Raw genomic sequence first — 12,896 nt, 5'->3', positions numbered from 1 at the left:
TATTATTTCTTATGGGGAAAATTAACTTGACTAACGATTATTTCGATTAACGATGAGCTCTCAGGAACAGATTAATATCGCTGGTTGAGGGTCCACTGTATATGAACAGTATTTAGATAAAGGTAGGGAAGTTTTTATTTCATTTATGGATTTAGAAAAGGCAAATGATAGAGTGGATAGGGGAGCAATGTGGCAGATGTTGCAAGTATGTGGAATAGGTGGTAAGATACTAAATGCTGTAAAGAGTTTTTATGAGGATAGTGATGCTCAGGTTAGGGTGTGTAGAAGAGAGGGAGACTACTTCCTGGTAAAAGTAGGTCTTAGACAGGGATGTGTAATGTCACCATGGCTGTTAAATATATTTATAGATGGGGTTGTAAAAGAAGTAAATGCTAGGGTGTTGGGGAGAGGGGTGGAATTAAATTATGGGGAATCAAATACAAAATGGGAATTGACACAGTTGCTTTTTGCTGATGATACTGTGCTTATGGGAGATTCTAAAGAAAAATTGCAAAGGTTAGTGGATGAGTTTGGGAGTGTGTGTAAAGGTAGAAAGATGAAAGTGAATATAGAAAAGAGTAAGGTGATGAGGGTATCGAATGATTTAGATAAAGAAAAATTGGATATCAAATTGGGGAGGAGGAGTATGGAAGAAGGGAGTTGTACAAGAATGGTATATAATACTGACAAGATGAAATTAAGACACATGTGCAACATCTGGGTATCTTTATTGTAGACGTTTCGCCATCCAGTGGCTTTATCAATACAAATTCTAGGACATAGCTTGAAGACAGTAGGACTATATACAGAAGATGAGGTAATCAGTCCCTCAACCTAGGAGTAGGTGCGAAGAGCACCATAGTCGTGGAGATTCTGAAGCAGAAGCAAGGAGCCTGGCGCTTATACAGTAACGTCAAGTGTAGCAGACGAGGGTATAGTCACTGGTAGGCGGGATTCCCCAGTGGAAGTAGGTCCTTCCCAAAGAGATGGGTTAGTTGTAGTAGTAGTTGTTGTAGTCGTGGAATTTGTATTGATAAAGCCACTGGATGGCAAAACGTCTACAATAAAGATACCCAGATGTTGCACATGTGTCTTAATTTCATCTTGTCGGTATTACATACCATTCTTGTACAACTTGTCAGGCACTGCAACATCATGGAATCTTGATTCTGAGGACATGTACATAACCTTCACGACTACGACAACTACTACTACAACTAACCCATCTCTTTGGGAAGGACCTACTTCCACTGGGGAATCCCGCCTACCAGTGACTATACCCTCGTCTGCTACACTTGACGTTACTATATAAGCGCCAGGCTCCTTGCTTCTGCTTCAGAATCTCCACGACTATGGTGCTCTTCGCACCTACTCCTAGGTTGAGGGACTGATTACCTCATCTTCTGTATATAGTCCTACTGTCTTCAAGCTATGTCCTAGAATTTGTACTGATAAAGCCACTGGATAGCGAAACGACTACAATAAAGATACCCAGATGTTGCACGTGTCTTAATTTCATCTTGTCGGTATTATATACCATTCTTGTACAACTTGTCAGACACTGCAACATCATGGAATCTTGATTCTGAGGACATGTACATAACCTTCACGACTACGACAACTACTACTACAACTAACCCATCTCTTTGGGAAGGACCTACTTCCACTGGGGAATCCCGCCTACCAGTGACTATATCCTTGTCTGCTACACCTGACGTTACTATATAAGCGCCAGGCTCCTTGCGTCTGCTTCAGAATCTCCACGACTATGGTGCTCTTCGCACCTACTCCTAGGTTGAGGGACTGATTACCTCATCTTCTGTATATAGTCCTACTGTCTTCAAGCTATGTCCTAGAATTTGTATTGATAAAGCCACTGGATGGCGAAACGACTACAATAAAGATACCCAGATGTTGCACATGTGTCTTAATTTCATCTTGTCGGTATTATATACCATTCTTGTACAACTTGTCAGACACTGCAACATCATGGAATCTTGATTCTGAGGACATGTACATAACCTTCATGACTACGACAACTACTACCACAACTAACCCATCTCTTTGGGAAGGACCTACTTCCACTGGGGAATCCCGCCTACCAGTGACTATACCCTCGTCTGCTACACCTGACGTTACTATACAGGTCTCCCTCAACATTCGCGAGGGTTAGGGGATCAAGAGCTTCGCGAATGTTGAAAAACCGTGAATGTTTGGTGCCCCAATATATTGTAGGGAAATATAATACAATACTGCTTCCTTAACTTGTTGAACCATGAACAATCATAAAATACATGAAAATGTCGTAAATTGTACTAAATATATACATGTTATGCTTTAATAACAGGTATGTTATTAAATACCACAGACTCCACCAATGCCTCCACCATTCCCCAACCACTGCGAGTCCCTACTACCCTCCGTCCGACCCCCGCAACTGGCAGCCAGCCCTCCCACCACTCAGTGTGGTGAGTGTTTTGTTTGTTCATTATTTGCTATTAAACTACAGTATAAATAATGTAAACCCATTCATGACTGCATATTGGAATGGCTATTCGGACAGGTATTGGATGGTGACATCATGTGTTTAGTCTTGAACACAGCAAAGAATCAAACATTTCTGCTACTGCTAATAATAACAATAGTAATAATAATAATAATAATAATAATAATAATAATAATAATATAAGAATAATAATACGATATAATTGAAGAAGGAAATTGTACAAAAATACGAGGGAGTGGTTGACACATCGTCAGTGAGGCTTTGTTTATGCTGGAGTGAGCATTAGTCTCCCTGCTCTTCCAAACATTTCACAATAATTCAGCGGTTGAGGCAGTGGTATTTAATAACATATATGTTATAAATAATAATAGTACATATTAATAACATGTATTATTATTATTAATAACATGTATGTTCTTAAATACCACTGCCTCAATCGCTTCCTCACCAGCTGCCTCACCCACTGCCTCAGTCGCTGCTTCAACAGTTGCCTCAATCGCTGCCTCAACAGCTGCCTCAACCACTGCCTCTACCACTCCAGTCGCACTCAATCTACAAGTACCAAACACAATGAATTATTGTGAAATGTTTGGAAGAGCAGGGAGACTAATGCTCACTCCAGCATAAACAAAGCCACACTGACGATGTGTCAACAACTCCCTCGTATTTTTGTACAACTTCCTTCTTCAATTATATCGTATTTATTATTATTATTACTATTGTTATTATTAGCAGTAGCAGAAATGTTTGATTCTTTGCTGTGTTCAAGAGTAAACACATGTCACCGTCTAATACCTGTCCGAATAACCATTCCAATATGCAGTCATGAATGGGTTTACATTATTTATACTGCAGTTTAATAGCAAATAATGAACAAACAAAACACTCACCACACTGAGTGGTGGGAGGGCTGGCTGCCAGTTGCGGGGGTCGGAGGGAGGGTAGTAGGGACTCGCAGGTGGCGGGAAACTTGAATATGATTTGGCGGCTGGGAATTTGGCGGTTGGGAATTTGGCGGTTGGGAATTCGCGAATGTGCGAAGCCCGCGAAAGCTGAAAACGTGAATGTTGAGGGAGACCTGTATAAGCGCCAGGCTCCTTGCTTCTGCTTCAGAATCTCCACGACTATGGTGCTCTTCGCACCTACTCCTAGGTTGACGGACTGATTACCTCATCTTCTGTATATAGTCCTACTGTCTTCAAGCTATGTCCTAGAATTTGTATTGATAAAGCCACTGGATGGCGAAACGTCTACAATAAAGATACCCAGATGTTGCACATGTGTCTTAATTTCATCTTGTCGGTATTATATATCATTCTTGTACAACTTGTCAGACACTGCAACATCATGGAATCTTGATTCTGAGGACATGTACATAACCTTCACGACTACGACAACTCCTACTACAACTAACCCATCTCTTTGGGAAGGACCTACTTCCACTGGGGAATCCCGCCTACCAGTGACTATACCCTCATCTGCTACACCTGACGTTACTATATAAGCGCCAGGCTCCTTGCTTCTGCTTCAGAATCTCCACGGCTATGGTGCTCTTCACACCTACTCCTAGGTTGAGGGACTGATTACCTCATCTTCTGTATATAGTCCTACTGTCTTCAAGCTATGTCCTAGAATTTGTATTGATAAAGCCACTGGATGGCAAAACGTCTACAATAAAGATACCCAGATGTTGCACATGTGTCTTATTTTCAAGAAGGGAGTTGACGTGTCGGCGGATGGATTTATGAAGGATGAGGTTAATCACAAAATTGACGAGGAAAAAAAGGTGAATGGTGCGTTGAGGTATATGTGGAGACAAAAAACGTTATCTATGGAGGCAAAGGAGGGAATGTATGAAAGTATAGTAGTACCAACACTCTTATATGGGTGTGAAGCTTGGATTGTGAATGCAGCAGTGAGGAGGTGGTTAGAGGCAGTGGAGATGTCCTGTCTAAGGGCAATGTGTGGTGTAAATATTATGCAGAAAATTCGGAGTGTGGAAATTAGGTGTGGAGTTAATAAAAGTATAAGTCAGAGGGCTGAAGAGGGGCTGTTGCGGTGGTTTGGTCATTTAGAGAGAATGGATCAAAGTAGAATGACATGGAAAGCATTTAAATCTGTAGGGAAAGGCAGGCGGGGTAGGGGTCGTCCTTGACATCCTTTAAAAGGTTGGAAGAAAAGGGTAAGGGAGGTTTTGTGGGTGAGGGGCTTGGACTTCCAGCAGGCATGCATGAGCGTGTTCGATAGGAGTGAATGGAGACAAATGGTATTTGGGACCTGACACTCTGTTGGAGTGTGAGCAGGGTAATATTTAGTGAAGGGATTCAGGGAAACCAGTTATTTTTATATAGCTGGACTTGAGTCCTGGAAATGGGAAGTACATATGCTTCTAAACTGTTGTGTTCTGAGCACCTCTGCAAAAAGAGTGATTATGTGTGAGTGAGGCGAAAGTGTTGAATGATGATGAAAATATTTTCTTTTTGGGGATTTTCTTTCTTTTTGGGTCACCCTGCCTTGGTGGGAGATGGCTGACTTGTTAAAAAAAAAAAAATTTAGTAGCTCAGAATATCAAATCTTGTCAATACAATTCAACCTTTACTAATGGTACTGTAATTATCCTACCACTTATCTAATGAATAATCTCAATTATCATTGGTATTTACAGAAAAGCCATTTTCTCAAACAAATCAACCTGACCCTCAAAAGCTTTACCCATATTTATGCTTTCAATAACTCATTCATTATGTATTTTATCTCTTACTCAGCCTCTATCACTGATGAACTTGTCATGTTTTGATTTCACTCTTTAGCCATTAAAACACTTATCAGAAAACTCTGCTCTTACAGAATTGTATAACATCTTTCAGTTCACCATCTCCCAATCCTATATGTCAAGGTTTTCATTAAGCAATGTTGGAAACAATTAAAATATTTAGTTATATTCTGTATATGTTCCCATCAACAAATAAATCTTCTCGGTCATAGTCTCTAGCCAGGTCATCTTACATTACCTGGACTCAGATATGGTACAAAGATAACACCTTGATAACACTTTTTTTAAAACATCACTGTATTTACAGGATAAGATTACTTATTGAGTCTCAACTCATTTCAAAGCCGAGCAGTACCCAAGGAATCCTTTTCCCTAGGATTAACTGAGTTAACACACAAGTACCTATTTACAGCAGGGTAACAGGAAAACATGTATATCTTGGACCACCTGGGACTGAATCCAAGTCCTTTGACTGCAAGCCAAATTCATTACCACTGAGCTACCTTACATTAAGATAAGATTTGTTTGGATTCATAACCTGAAGGGTTAACCACCCAGGATAACCCAAGAAAGTCAGTGCACCATCGAGGACTCTGTGGCTTATTTCCATTGGGGTCATTCAATCTTGTTCCTCCGGATGCAACCCACACCAATTGACTAACACCCAGGTACCGTCCATTTACTGCTAGGTGAACAAGGACAGCAGGTGTAAGGAAACATGCCCAACATTTCCACCCTTGTCAGGGATTGAACCACAGACACTCAGTGTGTGAGATGAGAGCATTGCCTACCAAGCCACAGGACACTAAGGTCTTATTAAATACAGTTCTTAAAATGAGTAACACTAACAGTAACACACGTGGAAGCAGGAACACGGAAAATAAAGCTGGCCTGTATATGGATCTCCAACTGAGGTCCTTTTCATCTGCTAAAATGCAACTTAGAGGTTAAAATATACAGATCAACATATTCCATGGTCAGGCCCATCTTGGAGTATATAGCACCAGTATGGAACCCACACTTGAGGAAACATTTTAAGAAACGAGAAAAGTAGAAGTATGCAACAAGAATATTTATGAGTTAAGGTACATGAACTATGAGGGAGGCTAATGGAATTAAATCTATGACATCAGAGAATAGAATATATATATAGATAACAGCATACAAAATACTAAGGGAAATTGACAAGGAAGAAATGATGAATTTAGGAACACAGCTGTAAGTTAAAGACACAGTTGAGGAAAATGGATGTCAGAAGTGTTTCTTAATCTTGGGGTGGAAAGTGGAATGATCTCAGTGAAGAAGTAGTGGAGGCAGACTCTATACACTGCACTAGATAAGCATCTGACCACTTACTTTGTGAAACAGTGTTCTAACATCAGCAAACTCTTCTTGGCAGTATATTCTCTTATGTGCTAAAAAGTTGACCACTGAACGGAAAAGATTGTGGCAAACTTTGCACTCTATTATCATGTCACATTCATTAAGGATGATTTTGCGGACCTGAAAGAAAACACAAATAAATTTGTAGAACCACTGTAACCTTAATTAATTTGAAAGCATGAATATTTATTATTTTCTCAGAGACAGGAACTGTAAGACAGAGAAAAGGTCTTTGAAAGTGAAATGCTATACAACTAGTTGGCCCAGATACAATTCCCACTGCAGATCCTGAGTGAAGTCCCACACCTAATTGTGGGGGTTAGCTGAAGTCAGCCTACCTACCTACCTGGAGGTTGTTTCAAGGGTCGACGCCTCCGCGACCCCAGTCCTTGACCAGGCCTCCCAGTGGATCAGGGCAAGAAGACCCTGAATATTGCATCCAAGAATAGGCCATTTTTCTGGGCAAGAAGACCCTGAATATTGCATTCAAGAATAGACCCTTTTTCTCTCTACTATATGTGGAAAGCCACAAATGACAGGTTCTGGAGATCACTCTGACCTAGACCTTCCTAAACACCCCATCAGGTTCCAAGGCATGGTATTTTGGAATATAGACCTGATAAGAGAACATTGTGGCCCTGATGATTATAGCATGCATCATGTCAAGACTGAAGCCCTGAGGTTAAATCTGTTAATGGTTCCAGGGATTTTCGACCCCATAGACTTCTAAAATAGGAAAGGAAGTATTACAGAAATAGGATTTATTAAGAACACATGAAAATAAAGGCATGAGTAAACTAAATCTAAGTACAAGTTTGTAGGATTTACCTGGCATCTTAGATGATCATGACAGAAAAAATGCATTAATCCTGTCAGAAGCAAAACATAATTAGCAAGTGATGGGACCAAGAAGTGTTAAACACTTACACAAGAATGAAATCACAAGTTGGGAACCTACTCTGACAAAAAACAGAAATCACAGTAAATGAATTATACCACAATTGGTATGAAAACCATCAAATAAAAATAATACATATCAATGCAACTGAAATTTACCCACTGAAATCTCACTATTTCTGCTTACAAACTGAAGCCATGCTCAGAAATGTGACAAGCATTAACAGTAGCATTTGGAGCAGAGGTTTTGTTTATTTACAAAGAGTAGACAGAATCAAAGATTGTAGAAATAGAGGCTACCACAGATTAACACTTTTTTCTCCTCACACCAAAAATATCACCTCCCTTCTCCTCTCTATATACATCAATGAAACACAGATCAGACTGGAAATACAAAAAGGAGAGCTTTATTTTTTGTAATTATGAAACTTTTCAACAGTATTGTACATGGAAAATTTAGCAAAATATTTCTGCGCCCAAATTTTTTATATTACCAAACAAGGATGCTTTCAGAGGAACAGGCTCTGAATCACCTAAACTGATCTGCACTAACCTTGGTTGAAATGCTTTCCAAACAAAGAAAAAGGCACAATACCATGACTGGAGCAATACACAAATAACCTAAACATGGGAGAATAAAATTTATAACAACGTTTTTTGTCCGACTTGGACCAATAACTAGTCACAGAGAAGCACAAAAGAAAGGGAGTCAGTACACCCTCTTCTCATTTAGCAATGTACTTGTTTACCGACGACTCAGACTTACGACGGGCTCTCTGACCACTATGCATACTTAAATAATGTATATTAGAGCTGATTTTCTCTAATCTGTTTATTACAATATACAGTACATAACAGTGGACCCTCGACCAACGATGGCATCGTCTAACGTCAAATCCGACTAGCAATACATTTTAACGCAAAAATTTTGCCTCAACTAGCGCTAAAAAACTCGACCAACACGATTCATTCCGTTCGAGACGCGTCCACTTGTGGCCAGTGTTTACAAGCCAGCCAGCCGCCGCGGTCCCATCCAAACATACAATCGGAACATTTCATATTATCACAGCGTTTTTAGTGATTGCACCTGCAAAATAAGTCACCATGGGCCCCAAGAAAGTTTCTAGTGCCAACCCTACAGCAAAAAGGGTGAGAATTACTATGGATATGAAGAAAGAGATCATTGCTACATATGAAAGTGGAGTGCGTGTCTCTGAACTGGCCAGGTTGTACACAAAACCCCAATCAACCATCGCTACTATTGTGGCCAAGAAAACGGCAATCGAGGAAGCTGTTCTTGCCAAAGGTGCAACTATGTTTTCGAAACTGAGATTGCAAGTGATAGAAGATGTTGAGAGACTGTTATTGGTGTGGATAAACGAAAAACAGATAGCAGGAGATAGCATCTCTCGAGCGATCATATGTGAAAAGGCTAGGAAGTTGCATGACGATTTAATTAGAAAAATGCCTGCAACTAGTGGTGATGTGAGTGAATTTAAGGCCAGCAAAGGTTGGTTTGAGAGATTTAAGAATCGTAGTGGCATACATAGTGTGATAAGGCATGGTGAGGCTCTCAGTTCGGACCAAAAAGCAGCTGAAAAATATGTGCAGGAATTCAAGGAGTACATAGACAGTGAAGAATTGAAAACTGAACAAGTGTTTAATTGTGACACTGACAATGTTGTGAAACACTTTAGGAATGTCATAAAGGAACGGCAGGTACAGGCCTCTATGGACAGATATGTTGTGCGACAGAGGTCCAGTGACTCTCAAGCTGCTCCTAGTGGCATTAAAAGAAGGGAAGTAACCCTGGAAAAGGACTTGACACCTCAAGTCCTAATGGAAGGGGATTCCCCTTCTAAACACTAACACCATCCACACTCTCCCCTCCTCCCATCCCATCAATCATCACCAGATCTTCAATAAAGGTAAGTGTCATGTAATTGTACATGTCTTCTTCAGTTTGTGTGTATTAAAATTAATATTTCATGTGGTAAATTTTTTTTTTTCATGGATTAATTTGATTTCCATTATTTCTTATGGGGAAAATTAACTCAACTAACGATAATTTCGATTAACGATGAGCTCTCAGGAACGGATTAATATCGTTGGTCGAGGGTCCACTGTACTGTGTAAACATTTAAAAATATACCAGAAATGTTATAAATGGTGCAAAGGCGACATTAAAACAATATTAAAGATGAATGACACAAACCCACGATCATTATAGTATGCTTCTCACTTAACAACAAATTCATTTACGACGGAACGGAGCTCTGTCGTTAAGTGAGGAGAGGCTGTATATATACAAGAGGGCGGGGCCAGCAGACGAACAAGAGGAGGAAGTAGTCAAATAGTAGTAGTGCTCCCTTCCCTTCACGCTTCTGTGTGACTAGTTAATGGTTCAAGTCAGACCAAAACATCAGAAGTTTCATTCTCCTCTATGAGGGTTTGTGTGTTTTCTAAGCATTCCAAGAGCAAACTCTAAATTTTAAACATAAGTACAGCCATTCTCTTTTGACTTACCTCTTCTGTTGCAGTAACAAGTAATCTAGCAATATTTGCAACTCCATTAGCAGAGGCATTGATTGAGCGCTTTAGAAGAGAGTAGTCAGGGTCTTCTGGCAGATCAAAAACTTGAACTCCCTACAAATGTAAAATGAATTTTTTATAAAATCAAGTATACAATGATTCCTCAGAATACACTATGCCTCTTACATGCACAAATACAGCATTACAGTAATGAAATTTCTGTATTTACACTCAGCCATGTTGCTCATTATTAGCAAACAAATATTAAGTCATAATTCCCTCTCTCTCTCTCTCTCTTTCAACTTGTTCACATTTATCAACTGCTTGCTTTACACTCTTCTTTATAATAAAAGTATGTTTATTTAGGCACAGGTACACATAAGTACAACTATCATATATAGCATAAATTACCTAAGATAACCCATTACTTGGTATAAACCTTGGTAACTGATACCGATAGACTGGTTCAAGTGAGCAAACACTAGGACATATTTACATTTCTAACACACGGAGGTAGAGAGGGGTGGAAGTATGTTGCAATTCTTTAACTGTGGTATTGGCATACCTCTGGTAAGAGAGTGATGGAGAGAGTGATGATGTGTGTTTCTTCTTTTTCGGGTCACATTGCCTTGGTGAGAAATGGCCATGTTTAAAAAAAAAAAGAGGGGGGGGGGCAGAAAGAGGAGTTTGAGTGACCCATAGTGACCTGAAAAATGCAAGTGAAGCTTATTGGGATGAGATCAGGTAGACCAGTGGTATTCATTGCGCGGCTCGCGAGCCGCTGGCAGCTCGCGATGACTCAATTCATGGCTCTCGAAAAATATGTAAATTAATAAAAAAAATATATAGAAAAATAATTTTTCAAGTAAGATACATATTTTCATGAGGTGAGATGGAAGATGAAGTCACAGTAAGAGACAACATTCTAACATCCCTACCCTAGTCGTACAGAAATCATACGTGTCCACTACAGGAAACTGATCAGGGACACGTCTAGCTCTAGGCGTCGGTGGTCTCTCTGAATCAGTCAAGTTCAAGCTTTCGGGGGAGACTGGACGTATTTTGTTACTCTTGGAGATTTGTGTTTGAAAATAGGCAACAGATATTTGAGACTGCGGCAACATATATGAAAGTAACGACTTAACTGTTGCTGCTTGTGGAAGCTAGCTGCGATGGGCTAGTTTTACTTGAAACCAAAGTGCAGTCAAGTAGTGTCCGTTATGATGGATCGATTTGAGTTAAGCAGCAGCTAGCACACTTCCGCTCATCACAGCATTAAGTAAGTTTGGTCTTTATTTTGCTATTAATAACAAAATATGCAGGCTAATATTACCATGTCTAATTTTTCTCATTTACTATATTGCACTAGCAGCTCAGTACTACTTAATTTAGTCGAGTTATGCTAACTTGCAGTAGCTGCGGCTCTCTCAATCAATGTGTGTAACCGAAGTGGCTCTCTTGCAAAAATTAGTGAATAACACTGAGGTAGACAATGAGGTCACATGATTCTGGTGTTATGTAAGTTGGGTTTTGCATAGTGATTAAGATTCAACTAGGTTTAGAAATTGGTAATTGCCATATGCATGTACAGGTTATTTTTTTTATTAGTACATCAACTGTTTCTCACCAAGGATGGGCGACTCAAAAAAGGAGAAACACTTTCATCATCATTCACTCCATCACTGTCTTGCCTGAGGTGTGCCTACACTATGGTTAAAAAACTGAGGTTGTAATGTACATCACTTGATAAATTTAGTAGGTAATAAAAATATTCAACATCTATTGTTTCTGCTTTAACTGAAGGGCTCTTGATCGATGGAATTGTGGCTACCCTCTCCTTCCTTGGATTACACCTAATCACCTCTCATTACCCAGCTAATGAATGATCTTACAGTGTTGCCACCCTCCCCCTCAATATATAATTTTTTTTAAACTAAAGCCCTGTGGTGCAATGAATTTAAGTTTCATTATATCCAGTACAAAAAAATTCAATACGTACACTGCCTTCCTGACCCATATATTTTATCTTGGAGGAGTTGGACTTGGTCGCAGCATTTGTTGCATTGCCGCTGCTGCCTTGGTTACTGCCACTACCGCCCATGTGTTTTGTACTGATGGAAGATGAGGTAGGTGTTTTTAGAGTGCTACTGCTGGTGTTTGCGGCACAAGCGTAACTAGAGCCTGCTACTCTGCCTGAAGTGCCAGCGCTGCCAAGTTTGCCTCCAGACATGGCAGGTCTGGATGAGTTAAGCTTTGCCCCCGACGAGCCAAGTTTGGTGCCCGATGAGCTAAGTTTGGTCCCTGATGAGCCAAGTTTGGCCCCCGACGAGCCAAGTTTGGCCCCCGATGAGCCAAGTTTGCCCCCCGATGTGCCAAGTTTACTGCCACTAGCTTTAGCACCTTTGGCAGTAGCCTTAGTACCTCCATGGCGAGCAGCAGCCGCTCCTTTGGTACTGCCAGTGACTTTCTTTGTCAAAAGCTTTCTAGCCCGCTTCACCATGTCAGGGTTGTTTAACATTCTGTAGGAAAAATAATACATTGTATATTACAATCTTTCACAGAGAACTGCTACAGTATGAGGAGTAAGACACATGTGCCTCAGTTGGGTATTTTTACTGCTGAAACGGTTCAATAAACTGTGAGTGGTACATTTGGGCCTAGATATGAGAGAATACATCTATGTGGTATGTGTGCACCACATAAAACAGATCCTGCAGTACACTGCAGAGAAAAAAAATGAAATCATGATTTTTTGATTAAAACAGCGACTTTGCAGTGTTTTTTCGTATGTTTTTTATAGTTGTA

General features: G+C 40.1%; 1 protein-coding gene across 4 annotated transcripts in view; it reads right to left on the bottom strand.

The window, feature by feature from the left end:
* LOC128703202 (uncharacterized) overlaps positions 1-12,896 on the bottom strand; it is a gene marked incomplete at its 3' end in the record, with an annotated part of 32,405 nt that overhangs the window by 16,024 nt on the left and 3,485 nt on the right. For all 4 annotated transcript variants that reach the window (XM_070103427.1, XM_070103429.1, XM_070103428.1 and 1 more), the window contains 3 exon segments: positions 6,636-6,782; positions 10,086-10,205; positions 12,091-12,610. In XM_070103427.1, the coding sequence (XP_069959528.1) occupies positions 6,636-6,782; positions 10,086-10,205; positions 12,091-12,610 (787 nt within the window).

Source organism: Cherax quadricarinatus, chromosome 85 (assembly GCF_038502225.1).
Source record: "Cherax quadricarinatus isolate ZL_2023a chromosome 85, ASM3850222v1, whole genome shotgun sequence".
Lineage (NCBI taxonomy): Eukaryota > Metazoa > Arthropoda > Malacostraca > Decapoda > Parastacidae > Cherax > Cherax quadricarinatus.
Note: the sequence above shows the minus strand (reverse complement) of the source record. Positions and strands in the feature narration are given on the sequence as shown.